This window comes from Callospermophilus lateralis, chromosome 3, assembly GCF_048772815.1.
Source record: "Callospermophilus lateralis isolate mCalLat2 chromosome 3, mCalLat2.hap1, whole genome shotgun sequence".
Classification (NCBI taxonomy): domain Eukaryota; kingdom Metazoa; phylum Chordata; class Mammalia; order Rodentia; family Sciuridae; genus Callospermophilus; species Callospermophilus lateralis.
In genome coordinates, this window is record NC_135307.1 from 109036093 (window position 1) to 109060357 (window position 24265).

A 24265-nucleotide genomic window follows, 5' to 3' on the forward strand; every position below is an offset into this window, starting at 1 on the left:
CCAAAGGATGCTTTAGGTTCAGAAATTTCCCCTCTTCTCAGCTCACAACCCTCTACTTTTAGCTTCTCTAAGAACCGTAGGTCTTCACTTGTGCTCTTCTCACTGCATTAAACACTCCTCCTCCCTTAGTCCAAACTGACACTAGTTGTGAGATGGACACTGACATCAGTCTGCCAGCCAGGTTTAACTCCCAGCTTGACCACTTCTCAGCCTTCTAACCTTGGGTAAACTCTCTGAGTCTTTAGCGCCTTGTCTCTTGATACAGCCTGCTGTGAAGACTAACGAGATCAGTACATGTAAGGTGTGGTGCTACACGTGTCAATCCCATGCTTCCTGATCCCAGACCATATTAGGGCTCCTTGCCAAGTGTTTCCCAAAAACTCATAAAATCACATAATGCCAACCTCATTCCCAAAACATCCGTCCATCTGCCCACCTTGCCAGACTGTCAGCTCCATGAGGGCAGGGGAATTTTTGATCCTGCTTATATTCCTAGTGCCTGGTACACTGTAGGTGCTCTTATTTGGGGTCAATGACAACAAATCCTACCTACTAGATATCCTGGTGATACACGCTCTCCAGCAAATGGTCACCTTGGACAAGGAAAGAGAGGATAAGATTTTTAACAACAGGGCATACACAGCCGACTCAGGCTCAGGCTGAAAGCAGCCACAAAGACAACTTAGTAATTAGGAAAATATCTTTATTATTTTTGAAATGTTTCAATATTCGATGTAAAAACCATGACAGTGGCTTTTTCACAATTTTATAAATTGTAGAAAAATGATTCTTCCCCTTCTTTACAGCAATCTCACCCCCAAATTGGACAGGGCTCCATGACAGCTGAAACTCAGCAGGACAAAGGGAATAGACAATAGGACCAAGTTGGGCTACGGTTGTCCTGGCGGCAGAGGCTCTTCCTACACTTTAAAGCCCTGGCTGACAGTGACCCTCTGAAGGAGGCTCAAATCATGTGGATTTGTGACATGCTGAGTAGGCTTCTGTTTCCAAGGCCAGCAGCCCACTGACGGCCTGCAATGTGGCACTTGAGGATGGCAGGCCACAATCAAGGCAGCTTTGTGAGAATAAGAACAAGAGCAAGCCTGAGGCTCAGATCCTTCATTCTAGGACACAGCTAGGAAAGAGGCTGTGTGTCCTGACCAAAGGGTGCTTTAGGTTCAGAAATTTCCCCTCTTCTCAGCTCACAAAGACTACTTTGTCAAATAGCTATTTTAAAAAGTCAGAAAACAAACATTTGGTTCCATTTCAGCTATAAGCAACAGTTGGTAATTTTTAGAAATAGATGTCTTGAGTTGCTCAGGTTAAGTCTGAAATTTTTAAAAAATCAGGGCCCTGACTCCTTTCTTTTTCTTCCATGGTTTGTGGGGAGGGAGGTACAGCTGTAGCAGAAGGCTGTCTGTTGATTTGAGAAAACTGTTAAAATGTTTTGCACTCACATACAAGAACTGATGGAATCCAAAAACCATCCCACTGATTTTTATGAGAAACATGACTGTCCCTCTTGGGTGTCTCAAGCCAAAACAAGGCAACCGCCTAGTGATTTATAGTCCCCACTATACATGTTCCGCCTTCCAGAAGGCATGAGAGAAAGGGCCAACCTCCGCCAGGAATGATTGTAAACATACCACTGACAGCTTGGACACTTTGTTTTTAAATGCAGCAGGACTTTTTCCTTTGGCCCTGGCTGAAGAGCCAACTCCCTAGGTCTGTTCAGGAAGGAGCAGATGGGAGGGCTCCCTGAAAACTGTGAGTGAGGATCCAGGCGTCCCAACAAACTGGAGTCTGGCTGGGAGCATCATCAAAGGCAATCAGTACATTTATGGCATTTTAAAAATTGTCCTGTGACCCTCAACTAGTCCCCAGGCTCGACCTGGCCGGACATGAGGCACAGAAGGTAGGAAACAAGCTATCTTAAGGCACATGGTTGAGGTGGTCCCCACACCAGAACCAGAAAGATTATCTTTTAACACGATTCCAAAAGTGTTGGAAAGCAGAGGAGTTGATGACACTCACTATGAGCAGCAGCAGCAGATACAGGAACATCATGACCATGAACCAATGGCTGGAAAACCAGGAGAGCTGGCTCGAAGTCCTGCTGAAGGGGAAAAGAGTGATGTTGGCAACAGGAAGGAAAAAAAAAAAAAAACATTTTTAAAAAAGTGTATGCAACAAGTTCTGGCTCAAAGAAAATGAAATGATGAATTTCATCCTCTGCATAGTTATGAAGTGAAGCTTCAGGATACTTTGCCCAAGAAATCTGGGGCTGTCTGCTCTGGCACCAACACACCTTTCAACAGAACATTTTCTAAATGTACAAAGACAGCTATGCAGTGAGCTCACCCTGATCTTCCCTTTGTATGTCCTCTTTTTCACCTTCTATAACCCATCTTTTCTTAAGCAAGACTTTGGTATCTGTAAGAATGACCTAGCTCAGGGTATCTGCCCAGATGGTGCAGGCCACTTAGCAAAAGTCTTTTTCCTTTTAGACACATACAGATATAAATCCGAGCTGGGAAATCCTCTTTGGCCCACTAGGAGGTGTTCTAAACCATTCAAGTGTTCACTTAAGATACACTCCAGGAACTGTGGGAAAAGGATTGGATTTTTTTTTTTTTTTTCTGGCATATTGGGGATTGAACCTAGGGTGCTTTACTACTGAACTCCATTCCCATTCCTTTTTATTTTTAATTTTTTTACTTTGAAACAGGGTCTTATCAAGTTGCTGCAGCTGGTCCCAAACTTGCAATCCTCCTGCCTCAGCCTCCTAAATGAGCGGAATTATAGGCATGGGCCAAATGGAATATTAAATAGAAATCAGATGTTTCTTTAAAACCAAAGAATATTGTTCCAAGACTTAGAAACCTTATATAGATTACCAAATTTAGGTGGAGGCTGGATTTTACTTGCATATAAATTCTGGAAGCATGGAAAGCACTGGTATGCATAAGAAGCAGGACTTTAAAAATGACCCCTTTTCCTGTCAAACTAGTGCACCTGCTGCTGATATGCATGGGAAGCTCTAGCATGGGCTCCAACAACATGCAAGGTCTCTAAGTGACCCCCAACCTTTAGAATCCTACAGATCCTCCCACCACCACACTACTGAAATGGGACTAGGCATTCACCATAGTTCTTCAGAGCCAAAGGTCCTTATTTTTATTGTACTGGGGATTGAACTCAGAGGCGCTTAACCACTGAACCCCATCCCCAGTCCTTTTTTATATTTTATTTACAGACAGGATCTCACTGAGTTGCTTAGGGCCTCGATAAGTTGCTGAGACTGGCTTTGAACTTGTGATCCTCCTGCCTCAGTCTCCTGAGTTGCTGGGATTATAGGCATGCACTACCATGTCCAGCTAAGGGATCATTTATTCTTTGAAGGGTTAGGGATAGTGTGTGTTAGTCAAGTGCTCTCCCACTGAGCCCCACCCCCAGTTTCAACACCTCATTTTGGAGATAAGGATAAAGCATCTCAGATCCATGGAGGGGCAGGCAGAGGGTCAACAACCATGGGGAAAAGTGACTGAGCTAGGCTGCACAGCTTCAGCCAGTGACCCCTTGCTGCCCTGCCTCTCAGCTTAAATCAGTGGGTTTCAGACCACAATTATGGGCCTTGTGGCTAAGGGGTCACAAATTTGGCTTCATTCCATCCCTCATAGAAAGACCTATGTTTATAAATCTTCCTATCTTCTTCACTAGAACACATGGACCCTATTGCGTCAGGACCATATCTCCTCTGACTCGTAAGTACTAGCTTAGTACTTTATGTATTTTATACAAAGTGGAGGCCTAAGGCTGAAGGAAAGCAGCCCTGGTAAAGGTGAAACCATCCTCTGAATACAGCCTTTAGTTGGCCTCCTATCCTTCACCTAGGGACCATGCTTCTTACCTCTTGGGCTGCTTCTGTGAATACACCAGAAGGTACTTCACTCGCAGGAGCTGGTTATTGGTGACCACAAAGTACTTAGGAGGGATGTCACCCCCTTCGCTATGTTTGATTCTTGCTCTTCTTCTGTCTATCTCTTTGGAATCTGAATAAGGCAAGTAAAGCACAGTTTCACTGGAGCGGGGCAGGAGGGCAATTTACAATTAACTAAAGAAGCAAAGTAGAAATAGAAATGAGTCAAATCTCCCTATCCTGAGGCAGCAAGCCCTGGCGCGCTGAGGTATGAGCCTGTATGTATATGTAAAACGGCACTGAACCAGAGAATCTGGCAGGCAGGCAGGTAGGTGGTCAAATGGGGGGAAGACAAAAGGAACAGGAAAATATAAGAGATACAAGGAAGAAAAATGCAGCTGAGTGGAAAAGCAGGAAAAAAAATTACTCTAGGCTAGGCAGAGGACTTTATCTGAAACAAGGCCCTTATTGGGTATTTTTAATAAAACCATACTAGATTTGAGCTTCTTGGAATACTTTATTCCACCCTTCCTACCAAGACTATTTTAAAACTTTTTCCTTTAACCACATGAAAAGGTTTTACAAAAAAAAAAAAAGAACAAAAACAGGGCCAAACTGTGTGTCAGCAGAGGCTGCAAAGTTTTATTTTGATGTTTAATGTCACCACTTGCAAACTTCCTAAGTATTACAAATGCAAACATTCGTGCCCTCTGATTTGGGAGGGTAGTGTGGGACCTGGGCCTACTCCTCAGGATTCCAGTTGTTTTATATTAAAGGCCAGAACAGTCAGTTTTCTGAATTCTCCTCTTCTTAGTAAAACTGGCAGGCCAGTTGTGGAGACTGGACTGACAGGTCTATGACTCTTCTGCCTTGGAGGAAGAGAACACAGCAGGGGGCACAGGGCATGCAGTTTGAGGGACACATCAGGGCAGTGAAGATGAGGCAGCCAGCTAGTCATCTGCTTCCTGGAGAACCCAGGACTTGCTCCCTGTGGCCTCAGTTGCCCCTCACACCCTCTGGGGCTCCAGCACACACCAGAGTAGATCAGAGGACCTGGACCCAATGTTCTTAGCTCTAGTTTAGCAGATACTTGTTGAACGTCAAGTACATACCAGACTCTCTGCTGACACTAGATGCCCAAGAATAAATAAGACCTAGATCAATTCTTAGGGAGCCCATGTTCTCACCTTACATTCAGTTCTTTGCCAGATCTTGCCTCCTTCCCAAAGCTTTCCCTGGCTACTTGGACTTGCAATGATTGCTCCTTTCTCTGAGTTGCCTTACCAATCCCCTCATCTGGCACTCCCTACCTCCAACCTGTGGTAAATGATCTTTTCCAATGTGTGTTCAAAACCTAAGAAGGCTTTTCCCTCCTAGAAGGCAGGCCCCCTGCATTGTTCCAGACCCAGCCCATCCCTTAGCATGCGATCAGTGCTCTACCCAACAGCTGGGCCAACAAGAAGAGCCTATTACCCCAACAGAGGCCTGCAGCCATGGGTCTGGACTACGTGCTCACTCACCCTTCTTCTTGGTTTGGCACTTGACATCTGGATGATCAATGACTTCACACACGGCCACACAGCTAAGGATGGGGCCAAGGAGGCTGTGCTGCCACCCATGGCCATGGGGGCTGTAAATGAGGGCCAGGCTCAAATCACTTGTGAGGTACGTCCCCTCTCCAAACAAGGATGTCTGGAATGGTAGAGGCCAACAAAAAAGAAATACACACTGGTGAATGTAGAGTTGGCACAGCAACAGGGCATTGGTCTTTCTTCAATAGAGTTGTAAACACAAGATTTTTTAACCTGTGACATCTCCATAGGGTATATTACTAAACACATTTCCACCTGACCACAGTTTTACTGATTGTGGATTTGGTCACCTAGCCTGGGAAACTAGCAGTTCCTTGTAGTTAAGGTCCAAACAGACCTTGGTTTAAATCCTCCAACAAGCTAGCAAGTTATGTAAACTCTCTGTGCCTCAGTTTCTATGTTCACAAATGGTGATAATAGTGCCTCCTTCATAAGGTAATAGGTGATTATTAAATGATATAACATACAGCAAACATGGAGCAGGACACCTGGCACATGAGAAATGGTGGTGACAATGTGAGGAAGGTACTCTATCACAGACTCTTCTATTACAGTGGGTATAGTGATTTCTGTTACATGACTGCATAAACAGGGTTACACTGCTGGACTTGGAAAGCCAAGTCACACCCTTATGTGCAGGAGGAAGTCACACCTGAGGGAGAGGCTAATCTGAGTCACTACTTGGAAAAGAAACAAGTCTCTCAGAACTGAGGGAAGAAATAAGGGAAGTAAACATGAAGGGCAGAGTAAGTTTTACTCTTTTGTGTTGGTGTTAACTAAGAAAATTGTGTCCAAGAGTCTAGGAGGCAACTCCCTGGCAGTGGGTGCTAACTTGTAACCTCCATAAGGAAGCACAGCAGGCAAGACTCCTGCAAGTGAAGATACAAATCCTTTGCCTCTGCTGGACATCACTAATCGACCACGATGGCCATTATAACAATATCCATCATGGTACTTATTCATACTACTCAGGATCCTTCTCATAATATCCCAGGTGGCTGTGGACCAAGGGATGGCCTTTGTTATTCAAACTGAAACTCCACTGCCATCCATGAGCCACAGTAGGATATCTTACGATGATGAGTAGACGTGAAGAGCTCACTCATGTATATCCTATGCTCTGGAATTCAGAAATATCCTATTCAGTTGCACCAGGCTGCCACTTTCTAAGCCTGGTAAATGAAGTGTAGGGGAAATGAAACCGTGGTACAGCCTTTGGGAGCTCCTTGCCATATTAGGCAGTGTCCCCCATGTCTCAAAAGCTGACATGGACCTTCTCCAGGGACACTGGACACCCTCTGATCTGACTCCACGTCAGTTCTCTATTTACATCTGCCACGTGTTTGCCTTTCTCAAGACCTGAAAATCTTGTGAAAGGTGGTTAGGAGTAGAGGTGCACGAGAGTGAGAAGCTTGGGGTTTCTCTGCCATGAAAATAAGCCTCATCTGGCACATGGGCTTCTTCAAGCAAATTCCTCGCTAAAAATCCAAGTAGAGGGGACCAAAGGGGATTCAGTTTACCAAAGGACTCTTTTAAGACACCTCTAAACAGCAAACTCCCTAAGGATACTGAAATGAAAGTTGGGTATAAAGACTACAACCTGCAGGCAGCTTCTCCAGGCTGGCCCCAGTATAAAGCCGAGGCCTTAGATTCCAGTAGCCTGGCCATAATAATAAACCAAGAGCCAGTGTAAACAAACCCGTCATCTTCAGAAAAACCCAACAGCACTAATCAGATGCAGCAGGGCTGGGAAATATCTCCACAGCCTTGGGGCTGCATCAGCCCCAAATGAGCCCAACCTCATGGAGCCAGCTCCTCAAAGTCAAGGCAGATGCTGCCACAATGGGGAGGAGCCCACACCCTCCAACCACCCCAGATGCCCTCTCCAATAGCCTATAAAAGCAGCTACTGCTTCCTTGGCACGAAGTACATGTAGAAGCCTTTGTATAATAAACTCTTTTAATTCTCTCCTGTGCCACAAGGAGAGTAACAGAGGTCTGTTCTACAGATGAGGAAACTGAGGCTCAGAAAGCTTAAAGTCAATTTGCCCAGGGACACAGAGCTGTCAAGTCTGTTTAGCTCCAGGGCCTGTGTGTAACCTTCTTCCTACACCTTAGTGAGGGGTAAAATAAGTGCCAGCAGAGAAGGGGTGGTTGACACTGTTTTAACTCCTAAAAATGGGAGGAAAGCAGCTTGAAGAGAGAGGGAAAGGACCTCTCTTGGCACATTGTGGCATACCCCTCATTTTTTCCCAGGACTGACACTATTAGAGTGTCCCCTAGGAATACATTTCTCAAACATCAGTGTCTTGATGTGTCTTATCAATCACCTGGGGATCTTTTTAAAGCATAGATTCTAATCAGGTAGGCTGAGGTGAGTCCAAGACTCCGTATTTCCAATAGGCTCCCAAGTAATGTAGATGCTGTCTGTGGGGGCGTCACATTGAGTAGCTAGGGCTGGTCACAGGTTAGGATCACTGGAGGATTTTTAAAGTATACTGACAGCTGGCAAAATGGTGCATGCCTATAATCACAGTAGCTCAGAAGGCTGAGGCAGGAGGATTTTGAGTTCAAAGCCAGCCTCAGCAAAAGTGAGGCACTAAGCAACTCAGTGAGACCCTGTCTCTACATAAAACACAAAATAAGGGTGGGGATGTGGTTCAGTGTTCAAGTGCCCCTGGTTTCAAACCCCAGTACCCAAAAATCTATTAATTAATTAATTAAAATAAATAAAAAGAACAGGGAATGTAACTTAGTGATAGTGTCCCTAGGTTCAATCCCCAGTCTAAAAAATATATAATAAATTATGCTGATGTTTCGGTCCACTCCCAGAATCTGATTTAACTGGTCTGGGATGCAGCAATGCATTGGGAATTTTTAAAGCTCCAAATGATAAAGATATGCAGCCAAGGCTGAGAGCCAGGGATGCTTTTCAAACTGTAATCAGCAAAGGAATCAGGTGGGCTAAGGGTAAGCCCAAGATTCTGTATTTCCTCAGGCTCCCAGGTAATGCCATGAATACTGGTCTGCAGCCCACACTCTGGGTATCAAGGCCTTAGTAAACCTATCCATCCTTACACCACTCTCCCCCAACAAACCCCCAGGGTTCTGGCACACACATCCCCATGCTCCCCCAAGTCAGAGGGTACCCCTTGGGCCCACCTTGTTCAGATGGCAGTGCAGGCCATTGTGGATGATGGAATGGAAATTCTCTAGGCGGCTACCATGGAAGGCGTAGATTAGGTCTCGTTCTCCTTTGGTCTCATAAAATTTGGCATTGGCTGGGTCAAAGTATTCAATTTCAAATAGGAAGTCTGGGGCAGGGACAGGCGTGTGAGGGGCACCAGTCAGCCGCTGGATCTTTTCAAACTTGAAAACAAGAAGAGAGTCACAATTTTATTTAGGAAGCTGGTAAAACGTGCTGCAAAAATGGGCCAGGCGCAGTGGCACACACCTGTAATCCCAGCAATTTAGGAGGCTAAGGCAGGAGAATCTAAAGTTTGAGGCCAGCCTCAGCAACTTAGTGAGACCCTGTCACAAAATAAAAACTAAAAAGGGATGGGGATATATCTCAGTAGTAAAATGCCCCTGAATTCAATCCCTAGTCCCCTCACCCTCCACCAAAACTTGTGCTGTAAAAACGGCCTCCTAAAACCTTGAGCTTGACCCCTATGGGCTCCTATATCATGAGGACAGAGACATTAATTTATAAGCAAGCTCAGAGCTTACAGCTCAATGCTAGCTTTCCTCTGATAATATTTTTCCCTATCATAGGTTGAGAAGCACAAACTGCTCCTTCTAACCAGAGGACATTCTAATGTCTCTAACTTATTCCATCTATATCCTCTGTTCATCTTTACAATATCTCATGAGCTAGAAAGGAGAGATAAATTGCAAAAATGGCCACAAATTTTTCCTTTTACCCTTGTCTGTACACCCCTTTGCAATGTGACTTTGTAGACATGGAATGTACTTCTCCACCCCTTGGATCTGGGCATGGCCACATGATTTGCTTTGGCAATGGGACCATAATATACATATGTCAGATTTAAAGGGCTTGACCCCTTTTGTTTGCTGCTGGAGATCCTTCCGTCTAGTTCAGGCTGGACTCCTGTGGGGTTAGAGCCTCACAGAGAAAGGCCCCAACCACTACCATCAACCTAGCTAAAGCCCCAGAAATATAAGCAAGGTTACCCTAGGCCAACCAGCTCCAGTCAAGCCCATCCTACTCAAAAGAACCTGTTATGGTTTGGATGCGAGTTGTCCTTCAAAAGTTCATGTAAACTCTTCTGCCCTAAAATTGTGCTGGTCAGGTCCTTTAGTCACAGCAGCAAAAAAGCTAACTAAAATAGAACCCAAACAACCCACAGAATCATAAGAGAAATCAGTGTTTCTAATTTTATTGGTTAAAGCTGATAAATTTGGGGAATGGTTTGTTATTCAGCAAAAGCTAATTGATTCAGAAAGGTAAGCTCTTTTCTCAAGGAGGATAATCCTTTCCAGGGTAGAGACTACAACCTATACTAGTTTTCAAATAGTAGACAACAGACTAAAGCCAATCTGTAGCAAAGTTTTGATTGAGAAAAAGAAGGGAAATATAATGAATATATTTATAATGATGTAAAATTGCCATGATCCTTCCTTTGGAAGAACTGTCCTTTCTTCTGAAATCAAGACCTTTATAAGTAATTTAATACTTACAATACTTTAATATTTACCTTTTTATAAAATGATAATACACAGTAGACTAACATCCTTACTCAGGAAAAATAAAAAGCTAATAATTCTGGGTTTTTAACACCCTACATTTTAATGGAAATTTAACTGATTCATAATAATAAATTGAGAAACCATTGTCATATCTACTTTAACTGCAGCACACAACCTTTAGTGGTGCTTCATGCCCATACAAGGTGTAAATAAACAAATGCACCTCTCAGTTCAACAGATGACAAGAGTGAAACCCAGGAATTAGCAGCTCAACCAGGCCCTGAATGTGATCTCCTGACTCCCTCTCCAGGGTTCTTTATGTTACTTTACCATTCAATACAGATGGATGTCCCTTAAATGCCAGAACCAAGGTACCAAATTCTATGTCAGTTAGGGAAGTTTATAAAATGGAATGCTCTCAAATTGAAATTGATTAATTATGTGAATATCAGTACAGATAAACCAGTGCTGCCCCTCAGAGGAAACAACATCAGGTCAGGAATCAGGTTCTACACTCTGGACCTTGTCATTCCAGCCAGTCTCTGGGAGACCCCAATCAGGCAAAGAAAACCAAATGATAGAATGTCTGAACTGTGCCAGAAACTGTGCTGTGGGGTGACAGACTTTGGGTCATTGCCCTGCTTTGAGGTAACTATTAAATTCTCACCTTGCAAATGGGGAAAAGAAGATTCAGTAATTGATTGAAGTAGGACTAGAGCCCAGAAATGACATTTTCCACTACTTGTGGCCCGTTTCCTGACAACTGGACTAAGCCCATGTTTCTTAAGGTATGATCAGGGTCCATCCTTATCAGAATCACCTGCAGTGCTTGTTAAATAGAGTCATACCCAACATTCACTGAGTCCTTAGTATGTTCTCTTAGGCACTGCTCTTAAGTGTAAAAATCCATTTACATGGTCAGTTTCCCGATGGAATTATGCAATTATTATACCCACTTTACAGATGAGTAAATAGAAATTCTGAAATGTACCCAGCAACCTACTCAAGATCATAGAGATATGATATACAAGGCAGAATTCAGCTGTGAACTGCCACTGTTACAAAGTTCCTGGGCCCAATGCCAGATACCACAGAATCACAATCTCTAGGGTAAAGTCCAGGAATCTGCATTTTTTTTACCCCCCACCCCCCAATTTATTCAGTAAAAGGACAAGGCACGAAATCTGCACTTTCAACAAGCTGTCCAGGCCATTCTGGGGCCCAGAGATATCCCAAAGTCACTGGACTCATGCTATCCCACAACCTTCAGCCCTAGGAATCTGTGATCCTTCAGACCAAAGCCTCACCTCTGCCTTCCCTGCACTGTGGATTGTCAGGACCTTTGAGGATAAAATCCAGCTCACCAGGTCCCAGGCCCATTGGTCTTCGTCTTCAGGGGATTGCAGAAGTTCCTTGAGGTTGGGTAACTTGTTGGCATCTGCAAGCTGAAGTAAAGGAAATCTCCATTAGTAAGGATACGGGACAAAATGATAATCAGGGGCCCTCTAGTGGTAAGACCGGCCCAATTCACTCATTCCATATCAAAGAATTTCCCAAAAGCCAGGGAAATTCACAGACCTACCATTTCTTTTCCAAAGAACACCAAACTCTGAAAGCTCTGAACTCTAAAAGTTTTTTTTTCTTCCTTCCTTCTTCTTTTTTTTTTTTTTTTTTGTGTGTGTGTGTGTGTGTGTGTGTTCGAGTATGAAACCAGAGGCACTCCACCACTAAGCTACATCCCAGCCCTTTTTAATTTTGAGACAGGGTCTCATCTTGCTAAATTGCCCAGGCTGGCCTTGAACTTGCAATTATCCTGCCTCAGTCTTCAGAGACATTGGGATTACAGGTATGTGCCACCAAGCCTACAAGTTTTTTTCAAAATACTCACTTGGTACAAATCCTGACCTGAGCTAATGTTAGGTTTGTTCAGTCTTTATATATGTATATGTGTGTGTGTGTGTGTGTGTGTGTGTGTGTGTATTTTAGTTATCAATGGACCTTTATTTTTATTTATTTATTTGTATATGGTGCTGGGAATTGAACTTGGTGCCTCACACATGCTAGGCAAGCACTCTACCACTGAGCTACACCCCCAGCCCTGTTCAATCTTTATGCTGTATACAACCATTGCATTTTGCTGCAGGAATATTAATGCATCTGAGGACAGATGGTGCCCTGCTGCAGGTGATACTAAACACATGATATATGCATGTGTGAGTAAAGTGTGAGCAAAGCCTCCTCTCTTCAGCATGAAAATCAGCTGGTGCTAATTCTATGTCTTGTTTATGGCCCTGCTTTACTCCCAGCCTTTGTGGTCCTAGCTCAGGGGCCCTTGAACATCTACTCCATGCTGGAGGTGAGGGAAGCATTAGAAAGGCTTCAAAAGGACCCTCAGTGGGGAAGGGGGTCAGAAAGCTAAATAATTGTGACTAAAAAGTATTCATTGTCATAACAAAGATGTTGCAGAACAACCACATGACTGTAATCTCAGCTACTGTGGAGGCTGAGGCAGGAGGATCACAAGTTTCATGCCAGCCTGGACAATACAGTGAGACCTGTCTCAAAACAGAAATTTTTTCAAAGGGCTGAAGATGTAGCTCAACGGTGGAGCTCTTGCCTAGCATATGTGAGGCCCTGGGTTCAATCCCCAGTACTGGGGGTGGTGAGGGGCACTAAAGAGACAAGGCAAGTCTTGTTGAGTAAAAGGTGGGGGAGAGCTGGGGTTAAGTGAGGACCTCTTCTCAGAAGAGATGCTTGTGGTCTGGCCCTCTTCCTGTGCGTACCACTCAGCCCAGCATCTCCTGTGGTCTTCCCCTTCCTTCTTTTATGTTCTTGATCCACACCTGTTATCCCAGAATCATAGCTGAGTCATCTCAGCTGTCCACAATACTCCAGTTCCCAAATTCCATCTGTGAGCCACACCACTTACCCACAGTGCAGACCTAAGCACAGGTGTGTAACATTGTCCCTACCCTACACCTTCTGAATACAGCCCTCATTGCTCTAAGGCTTTTTTTTTTTTTTTTTGTCTTTTCTCCCCCTCTCCCCCTCCCTAACAAGATTAGGAAGACAATGTTATCTTTTCTTCCCCTAGTTAATTGCCTGGTGCACACACCTACTACAGGAAGGAGGTGCCAGCTGAGGATCAGGAAAGTATCTCCCAAATTAACAAGTGAATCCTATCATGCCATCCAGGCACCCTGGGACCCCCTACCAGAGCACACCTGGAATATAACCCTTGAAGAGCTCCTTTAAAACCCCCCTGTCCCTCCTGATCTGGAGTCACAGCCTTAGGGACAGGAGTCCCTATGTTTCTCCTTTGCTAGCAAAGCAATAAAAAAATTCTTTTTCTGGGGCTGGGGATGTGGCTCAAGCCGTAGCACACTTGCCTGGCATGCGAGGGCCCAGGTTCGATCCTCAGCACCACATAAAACAAAGATGTTGTGTCCGCCAAAAACTAAAATAAATATTAAAAATTATCTCTCTCTCTCTCTTAAAAAAATTCCTTTTCCTATTTCTTAAAACTGTGTTCTTATTATTAAGTTGGCATTGATTGGCATTGGGGACAGGAACCCTATTACACAGGAAGCCCCACAAAAAGAATTCAACTAGCCAGGCCCCCTTCAGGAATTCAGTTCAGAAGTGGAAGACACCCCTCGGAACTCCCCCTGCTGGACCGAGGACTCTTCAGAGCTCCATTATGGGGACAATCCTATATGAGCCCTCCTACTGCCACCTGCCCAGTCAGGGTCCCCACTGTGTACTGCCCTCCTGGTCCCCCACTGGCCCACACTCTTTAACCCCTCATCTGACCTCCTTTCTGTTCCTTTTCAATTGTCATGTTGCTCCAACAAGTCTAAGGACCTTTTAAGATCAAACCACAAATAAGGTTGCCAGATAAAACACAGTCTGCCCAATTAAGTGTATGTTTCAGATTTTTTTAAAAATAATTTACCGTAATAGAATGGATCTCACTATGTTGCTCAGACTGGTATTGAACTCTTGGGCTCAAACAATCTTCCCACCTCAGCCTCCCAAGTAGCTGAGGTTATTGGCATGCACCACAATGCTACCTGCTAAAAACTTTTTAATATAAATATAATTTATGCAATACTTGGATCATACTAAGAAAATTACTTGTTGCTCGAAATTAAAATTTAATTAAGTGGCCTATGTTTGTATCTACTAAATAGTAACATATCCTTAATAAGGCCCTTGGGAATCTGGTCTGGCCTATCCATCTATCAGTGCCTCCTGCCAACCGCCCCCCCCCACCAAACGCCAAATTATGTTTTTTCTTCGTGCTTCTGCTGATGCCTGTCAAGACACTGCACTCAGTCTTCATGACCAGCCTAAAGTCACTTCCCCTATAAAGCCTGCCCTGATCACCCACTACCTCTGGACTTAACAATTATGGCAAAGTCTCAAGTTGGTAACTTGACCCTCTGGGGCAACCTCAAATCTGCTAGGACAATCACATCTCACTTTTCCTGGAGCCCCAGCAGCCATGCAGGAATCTGGCACAAACTTCAAAACACAACAATAACAGCTACTATTTGTTGAGCCTTTGCCATGTGCCAGGCACAGGGTTCAATACTGTGCACACACTATCTCATTTATTCTCACAATAACCTATCTTAAAGGTGAGGAAATTGAGGCTTGGAGCACTGAGCACCTCATAGGACACCTCACACAGCTATTCAGTGGCAGGGCAGGGACATATGAAGCCAGGTGGTCTTACTCCAAAGTTCATTCTAATCATGATACATACTCTCCTACCAAATGAATGGGAAAATTCAGTAATGGCCTAAATATTTTAGCCCAAAGGAGCAATCAAGTAAACGTTAAAAAGTTGCTTGGGAGCCTAATCCTGCATGTTGCTAGGATTCTCACTCCACTTCCCAATTAATACAATAAGATGTGGCTGCCTATGCCTAAGGCCTGTCAAAGGTAGGGAGAACGATGTTATGTGTAGTATGGGACAGAGGTTAAGAGACAGAAAATCTCCATGCAGGCAAGAATTTTGATCCACAGTTCATGACAATGAAAGGCATCTGTCCACAACTGGATGGAGCAGAATGAGCATTCAGGAGGAAAGAGGCATCTCTGGGGACTCAGAAAAGGTAAACAGAAGAGTTTAGAGAGCAGGCAGGATGGGAGTGGACCAACAGTGATGGCTAGGATTTTGAGGTTGAACAGAGAGCACTCTAGATGGGGGGGGGGGGGGGGTTGGCGGGGAGCATAGCAGACAGGCAGAAAAGTGAGTAGACAGGCACGCAAAGGTAGGTCCAGAGCTCAAATACACCCAGGGTCACAGAGGTGAAAAAAATGTGTAAGGGGAAGTCTGGGAAAGAGTGGTGAGGCCTGATGACTAGAATCCCTGGCCTTACAAAGGGCCCAACCACAAACTTCCAGCTGTAGCTGGAGGACAAGTTTCACCAAGGCCTTGCAGCCTTGGATTTTTCTATTCTAAAAAGAAATCAGCAAACTGGATTTTTGCTTGTTTGTTTGTTTTAATTTCCCAATTTCTAAAATGCTAGAGAACAAACAAAACTGCCCACAGACCACACCTCTGCAGCCTCTGCTACAGGGAGTAAGGAAGGATCCAACTGGAGAGAAGACAGGAGGAGGCCTGACTGGTGGGCAGAGCTGACAGCCACAGGAGTTTAAGAAGCAGAAGTCTCTGGAACCAGCAGGGGTCAATGAAAAAGAGAGAAGACCAATGAGCTGGAAAGAGGCAACTCAACCTTCTGGCTTTGAGCAGGTGACAGGAAAGCCCGGGAGACACTTTGCAACCACCCAGATCATAGGCTCTAGGGAGGAGGCTCAGGAATCTGTTGTCCTAATGTTGCCACAGGTGATTCTTACCACAGAGGAAAAGTTGGAGCTATTCAAGTACAGATGATAGGCAATGTCCTCAAAGTGTTTGGTAGCAGGAAAGAACGAACAACTGAAAAAAAATATTTGTCTACAGAGGGGCCAGAAGTTATAGTTACTAGGCATGGGGAGAGGTGCTGAAAAGGAAATGAACCAAATGTTCGTTGAAAATGAAAAAAGGTTACCAGCCTCCATGACCTTATTAGAGCAACATGGCCCCAAAATGGAAGTTGGGAATAGGGTAAGCCAGATACATTGCTTTCCAGATTTTGTTATATGTGCATGAAGTGCCCCAGGATCTTACTAAAATGCAGATCCTGGGGCTGGAGGTGTGGCTCAGTTGTAGGATACACACCTAGCATTCCTGAGAATCCCGGTTCAATTCCTGGCACTGAAAAACCAAAAACAAAAGTTCACCTTTGAGTCAGATACAGGTTCGAATGTCAAATTCTCCGGATCATTTCAATAACACATGTGACATGTGGCAAAAAAATGAAACCTCAAGTGCCCATGCCGCCAGAGGTGATGCCTTTTTTTAGGAAACAGCCAATTCCAGCCATGCCTACAGACTGCCAAGAATCTGCAGTGCCTCACGCATGCTAGGCAAGCACTCAACTACTGAGCTATTCTCCCAACAATGGTGCCCAGTAAGGAAGATAGTAATAGAACTAGATGGTTAGAGTAATAGAATTAGATGATTAGGGTGACTGAATGGGACTGGCACAATGAGGGACAATCTGTCCCTATAAAGGAGGCAACTGAGACTACTTAAGTTGCTGATGGTGTCTTGAGGATTTATAGAAATGGGGGAAAGGTATGTCCCAAACGGAGAGCAACTGATACCTTTGAAGAGGGGAGTGGAATAGGGTGAGCTCTATCAGGGGCACTTGTACTTTACTGGTATCATTCGGAATTTTTTTGTTTTTAAGGTACTTAGGATTAAACCCAGGGGTGCACCACTGAACCAAACCCCCGCCCCTTTTTATTTTCCGACAGTATATTGCTAAATTGCCCAGGCTGGCCTCTCACTTGTAATCCTTCTGCCTTGGCCTCCTGATTAGCTAGGATTAAAATCATGTGCCACTATGCCCAGTCATTTGTATTTTTTATAATGAGAATATATTCAAACACTACTCACATAGTTAATATTTTTTGGTTTGGTACTGGGGATCTAACCCATAAAAATAAAATTTTAAACAGCATGAACAAATCAAACCAACACACAGCTTCCTCTACAAGTATCCCACATTCATCAAATAAACCCAATTTGATTTGCCAAGCAGACCTTCAGCAAAAGACAATATGTTTGAGCATTCTAGCCTATTTGGAGGTATGTCTCTTGATGATATGCAATTAAATTGTGGGGCATCATCTTCAGTGAGTTTGGTCCCTCTAATCTTAACCTCTCCCCCACACCACCTAAATAGGTTTCCCTCTCACCCTGCCACCACACGGCTCTTTCAGAAATGCACCTTGCCAATGAACCTCAACAATGCTCTGCGCTCCCAAGAACAACAATCTACACATGCAGTGTAGATTTTTGCATTTATATTCACAAATTATGACACCGACCTATAATTTTCTTTCCTAGTATCAGCCTTAACAGATTTTGTATCTAGACTATTTTTCAAAAAAGCTAGTCTCTTTTTTTCAATACTTTGGGAAGATAGGTATAGAACTGGAAATGCTTATTACCTCAGTGATTGGTAGAACTCACCAATGAAGCCAACTAGGCCCCAGAGTTTTCTTTGAGGGAAAATCTTTGACTACTAATTCAATGCCTTTAATGATTATAGGCCATTTTATTTTTTATCAAATCATCTGATGAGTTGTACCTTTCTAGGAAACTCCAAAGATTTGGACTGATAAAGATAACTGATAAATGGAATGCTGATCCTAAGGTGAACTCTACAAGAAATTAAATACCCTGTGACTCATCAGAAAAATAACAGCTCACATGTGCACTATGTGTTACAGTTTATAAATGTACTGCCCATATATTACTTCATCTTAAGATAAAAGTCTGGGTGGCTTTGGGGACTTTGGGTGTCTAATTATTTGCAAAGGGATGGGTAACTTCCTATTTAATCAGAACAGCTGATTCATATCAACAGCCCATTGCTAGTCAGGCTAACAAATTTTGTGGAGGGCTATGCAACTATTAAATTTCTCACTTAACTCCTTACGGATCACTTTTCATTGACACGAGGAAGCAGTCATCAAGTGATTGGGAGTGTGTCAAAGGGTGTTAGGAGTGTTTTTGGCTGGTGGAAACCTTCCCTCGGGCCAGGCTGGGAATAGAAAGTCTATGGGTGGCATGTGTACTAACACGGGTGGAGTCGCCACTGCCTTGGTGCACAGGCCACTTGGCCCAGTATGCAGTGGGCAGCTCCGGGACAGAGCACACTCACCAGGGCCTCGAAGTCCTTACAGTTGTGGCGAGCATAGAAGGCGGGGAAGGGCCGCAGCACCGAATCGCGCTTGTAGCTCTGCAGCGCAGAGGCGAAGAAGCTGCACCGGAGGTCAGCGGCCAGCACGTCGCGGCTGGCCGCCTCCTTGGCCGCCGCCCTGCAGGGCTGCATCCCAGGTCGCCGCGCGTTGCCGGGGGAAACGCGCAGGTCAGAGGCGAAGGCCCAGCCTGCGGTCAGCAAAAGACCGGAGCGCGGGGACAACAGGCCGTCGGGGGCCGGGGTTCCCAGGCCTGAGGAGCAGCTAGGCAGAGAGGCGAGGTGACAGGGGTGAGAACGTGCTGACGAGCGTCCTCTACGGGGCGCTTGCTGCAGAGCAGACAGGACGGCTGAGGAAAGACCCAGCAGAGACCAGCTCGACACCAGGGATAATGGGGCCGGGGATCCCAGGCCCGGGGAGGGGCTATGACAGCGATGAAATGACAACGACGGGAACGCGCCGACACGTGTTATCCGCAGGGGCTGACCTAGCTGGGGAGCCCCGGGGGTCGACCAGCAGAGACGGGGAGCCGCGCGTGCCTCCCAGCCCTGCCTCCCCCCGCGCCGCCGAAGCCCGGCTGCTCGCCCAGCTGCCTGCGGCGCCGCCTGCGCTCGCCCAGCAGCGCACGCCGCTCTCCCTGCCGCCCGCCCTATGGGCTCCGGCGCCCGGGCCTACCTCCCCTCCCCGCCGCCGCGCTCCCACGCTGCTCCGCGTTCCTCCCAGCTCAACCGAGGGCCCGCCCCTTCCCGCGCCAGTCCCTCCTCCGCGCAGGTTGTGCCCGCCCACTCTGACCCGGAGCGTCGCGGTTAACAGGGGCGCGGCCGCCTGAGTGTGACCGGCGAAGTCGTCCTAGCAGCTGCGAGCCGTCTTCACTGCAGCCCCTAGTAGGAACTGACCCCAGGCTAGCTCTTGACCCGCCCCAGGACTTGACTTTGTCCGAGTTTAGCACGCCAAGCCTGCCGGTCTCACCTTGGGGAACTCTTATTTCCTGCTGTATCCCTCTTGGGTTATTTGCCTCCAAAACGGACTGGCTGCACAAAAAGAGCCATTTACACCCAGAGAAACGGAGGCTCAGAGTAGTGCAATGCTTAAGATGACATAGCCAGGGGTTGGGGTTGTGGCTCAATGATAGAACGCTTGCTTGACATGTGTGGCACTGGGTTCGATTCTCAGCACCGCATGTAAATAAATAAATTAAAAAATAATTAAAAGATCCATCGACAACTAAAATATATATATATATATATATTTTTTTTTTTTTTTAATGCCATAGACAGACCAAAAGACCTTCCACTGCCTTTCAGCCTCCAGAATTCTCTGGATTGCTTGTGTCTGGCCTCATATGCCCCAACATCCTTCTTTGGAGGACTTTCTGACAGGGAGTCTGGGGAAAGAAGAAATGGAAGCAGAGGAAAACAGTAAACTAACCCTACAGAAAGGAGAAGAGGAGACTCCCTTTCCCTGCTCAGAACCTCATTAGTGAAAACACCACAGTTTGTCATCGTGGTCAAGTGGAAATTTAAACACAAGACATTGCTGGATTTCTAGATAAAAAAAAAAAAAAAAAAAAAAAAGACCTATAACTCCCCGCACTCACAACAAACTTTACAGGATCCTCTAAGTGAGAAATAGGATCCTCTAAGTGAGAAATTTCCCCTCTTTGGCAGCCAGGTCTGAGGTCAAAGAAGAGATGGTCCATGCCATTCCATGACTTTAGGAAGCAGAATGGGACCAGACTCCTAAATACCACAGTGCTGGGACCAGACATTAGGAAGAGGCTACTTCCAGAAGTCAACATCACATCTTGAAAAACCAGCCTCTACCTCAGAGCAAAGCCTGTCCAAGGAAGGGGACGTGACCCTTGTCCTTGGAAAGACCCACAGAGCACTCCTAGGCAAATTCCTACCCTGCTGAGCTGTTTATCTACAAATAACAGGAGAGATCTTTGGAGCCAGGTGTCCCTGACTCAGTCAGGCTAGGTGAGGACCCATACCAACCCCTAGCAACCACCAATCAGCATGAGACAGGAAAAATACCTGGGATGCCAGATGATCCTCCTAGGAGTATATTGTGGTTGATAACATGTTGGGAAACCATGTAGTTCAGCACGTACTCCCCTTAAACTGGCTTAAACTAATCAGTTCAAACCAATCACCCCTACCCAACTTGTTCCCATCAGTGAATGTGCTTGAAAAACCAGCCTCTACCTCAGAGCAAAGCCTGTCCAAGGAAGGGACATGACCTTTGTCCTTGGAAAGACCCACAGAGCACCCCTAGGCACATTTCCACCCTGCTAAGTTGTTTATCTACAAATAACAGGAGAGATCTGCTGCACCAGGTGTCCCTGACTCAGTCAGGCTAGGTGGGGACCCATAGCAACCCCCTAGCAGCCACCAATCAGCATGAGACAGGGAAATACCTGGGATGCCAGATGACCCTCCCAGTAGTTTATGGTGTTGGGAAACCACATAGTTCAGCACAAACACCCCTCTTGGCTTAAACCAATCAGTTCAAATGAATCCCCCTCTTGTAGTAACCAATCACCCCTACCCAACTTGTTCCCGCCAGTGAATGTGCTAATCATGTTTTAGAGTTGTTATTTGATTTTCCCGCGATGTGTGATGATTTGCTAAGAGATGCTATGATGTATGTTGGGGTTCCTGCCTTCTCCAAAGAATGTATAAAACTGCTGCAAACCCTGGGCTCGGGGCCTCTCAGCGTCACCAGTTGCTGTGTGTGCGCGGAGGACCGAACTAGCTCGCAATAAACACCTCTTTGCTGCTTACATCAATCTTGGTCTCTGGTGGTCATTTGGGGGTCCCGAATTCGAGCATAACAATCTCTGGTTGTTGTGAGGCCCAGACTGTTGAGAACTACCCACAGGTGTCTGAGAGCCTTATTGTTAGGTGGGAGCTCAGGGACACCAAGATGGCGGAGGCAGAGTGTAAGAAGCATTCGCTGAGGACAAGACAGACCAATTGTGTTCCTGTTTAGGATAAGTCCCATTATCATGACAATTCCTGCCACTGAGAACTTATCACCATGACAACTCCCACCACAAGTTCAGAATTTTAAAATGACCAATGGGAGTAAAATCGGCAGTATTCTAATTAGGTTTTCTGAAGATCACCGGTGGGAAAAAATGGGCTAAGGTCCTCAGTCAGGTCCGTTTAGGGAAGCTACTGCTTCACAGCTCAGCATATAAAATACTAATTTCCAGAGCACGGCTAGACCCGCTCTCTCTCTTCCTCAGCCCACTCCCCTCTACCTTGCAGAGGTCTACTTTCACCTTTGCCTTCAATAAATCTGTACTTTGCCTGTTACTTGTGTGTCTTGCTCAATTCTTTGTACGGAACACCAAGGACCTGGACTTCGACTGGCCATCCTAATAGTAACATTATGACCTCAAATAGGGCAACTAGTGCCCAAAAGTCCTGGAGGTCTCTTGGAACCCAGGAACTCTAAGGTTACTGAAGCTGCTGGGCAGAAAACATGAGAACTCTCTATCATTCCACTTCTTCACTTGTAAACATAAGACAAAAACACTTCTTGTTACCTCCTTGACTTCAAGTATTGTTGGGTACATGAATATATGAAATTTGTTTTTCTGAATAGATTTTCTCACACTTGGAATGAGAATCAAGTGACAATACCATGTCCCAGAGGATGTGGAAGGGCCTCTGAGGAGATCTAGAGAGCAACCTAGCATATCTAGTTGCATATCACTCTGGGTTTATGTGTGTGTGTGTGTGTGTGTGTGTGTGTCATTAGGAATCCATGCATGCTGGGCAAGTGCTCTTCCACTGGGCTATGCTACTAGCCCTAAATTTTAAAAATATTATTTTCTTGGTAATTGCATTAGAGCTTACCATATACATGTTATCAGAGTCAGCTTCAGATTTATACTAATTTAATTCCAGTCCTATAGCACTCTATTCCCTGCCCTCTCTTCTTTATTTTTTTATTTTTTGTACTGATGATTAACCCCTGGGGTTCTTATGCTGCTGAGCTACATCCAGTTCTTCTTCTTTTTTTTTTTTCTTAATAGAAAGGGTCTCATTTAGTTGCTGAAGTTCTCACTGAATAGTTGAGGCTGGCCTTGAACTTTAAATCCTCTTGCCTCAGCCTCCTGAGTCTTTGGGATTACAGGTGTGTGCCACTGTACCCTGTTCCTCCCCACTCTTTTTTCAAACCTGGTGCCGTGGAGCACACCTGTAATTCCAGTGGCTTGGGAAGTACAGGCAGGAGGATTTTGAGTTCACAGCCAGCCTCAGCAATTTAGCAAGTTCTAAGCAACTCAGTGAAATTCTGTCTCTACTAAAATACAAAATAAGGCTAGGGATGTGGCTCAGTGGTCAAGTGCCCCTGAGTTCAATCCTGGTACCCCCTCCAAAAAAAAGATCTTTTTTGATATGGACACAATATCTTTATTGACTTTCATGTGGTGCCCACATGTGCAAGGCAAGCGCTCTGCTGCTGAGCTACAACCCCAGCCCCTACTTTCCCCACTTTGTAGCACTATTGTTATACAGATTATGTCCACAAATGTTACCAATCCAACAACACATTATTACTTCATATAATTTTATTTCTTTTAATGAAACTGAAGAAGAGCAAGTATATATTTACCATTTTGTTATATTAATCCTATTTATTTTGGGGGGTACTAGGGTTGAATTCAAGGGCACTTAACTACTAAGCCACATCCCTGACTCTATTTTATTTAGAGACAGGGTCTACCTGCTGAGTTGCTTAGGGCTTCATTAAGATGCTGAGGCTGGCTTTGAACTCATGATCCTCCTGCCTCAGAGTCACTAGGATTACAGGTGTGCACCAACATGACCATCTCGTTTGCTATTATTTAGTGCTGGATGTTGTACTACACAGGGTGTTGTTCATGCTAAGCATTCACACTACTACTCAATTACATCTTGAGCCCCTACTTGTTATTTTATACAATTGGTTTTTAGATTAGTTAAAAGAAGAAAGGAGGAAGCTAGGGGTGTAGCTCAATGGTAGAGTGTTTGCCTAACAAGAGCCAGACCCTGAGTTTGATGCCCTTCATTGCAAAAGAGGAAAAGAGGAAGGAGAACAAATGTAAGTTAGTATTGACATACAATTTATATAATTATCTTTAATGATGCTTTTTTAAAAAAAAAAAAAAAAAAAGTAGATTCAGACTACCATCTGAGGTCACTTGCTTTTGCTTTTAACCTGATGAACTTCCTTGCTGTTTCTTTTTTCTTTTTTCTTTTGCTGGGGATTGAACCCAGGGATTCTCAAATACTAGGCAAGTGCTATACCATTGATCTACACCCCCAGCCATTTTAGTATTTCTTGAATGGTGGCTCTTGGTTTTGTTGATCTGAAAATTATCTTCATTTATGAAAAAGAGATCTGCTGAATATACAATTTTGGTTGGCAGGGGTTCTTTTCTTGGGGGGTGGGGGGTTCTTTGAGTACTGCTAGTATGTAATGCCACCACCCTCTGGCCTTCATTGTTTCTCCTGTCAATTTCATCTGGCTGCTTTTTTTTTTTTTTTTATACCAGGGATTGAACCCAGGGGCACTTAATCACTGAGCCACATCCCAGCTCCCTCACCTTTTTTTTTTTTTTTTTTTTTTTTGAAAAAGTGTCTCACTAAGTTGTTTAGAACCTGGCTAAATTACTCTGGCTTGCTTTGAATTTGCAATCCTCCTCCTGCCTCAGCCTCCCAAAA

At 44.9% G+C, this 24265-nt stretch overlaps 1 protein-coding gene across 3 annotated transcripts; it reads right to left on the reverse strand.

Moving 5' to 3' along the window:
- Positions 1-682: 682 nt before the first annotated feature.
- Parp16 (poly(ADP-ribose) polymerase family member 16) lies at positions 683-19275 on the reverse strand. 3 transcript variants are annotated; one of them, XM_076848636.1, is made up of 7 exons: positions 19221-19275; positions 18509-18809; positions 11585-11665; positions 8673-8879; positions 5440-5611; positions 3911-4052; positions 683-2116 (listed from the first exon to the last, which is right to left on the reverse strand). In XM_076848636.1, exons 2-7 carry the CDS (start codon positions 18677-18679, stop codon positions 1978-1980), a joined length of 912 nt encoding a protein of 303 aa, XP_076704751.1. In that variant the 5' UTR covers positions 18680-18809; positions 19221-19275; the 3' UTR covers positions 683-1977. The 3 variants fall into 3 exon arrangements, with proteins under 3 accessions (XP_076704751.1, XP_076704750.1, XP_076704749.1); XM_076848635.1 differs by having other exon boundaries at positions 683-2113; positions 11528-11665; XM_076848634.1 differs by having other exon boundaries at positions 11528-11665.
- Positions 19276-24265: the final 4990 nt, after the last annotated feature.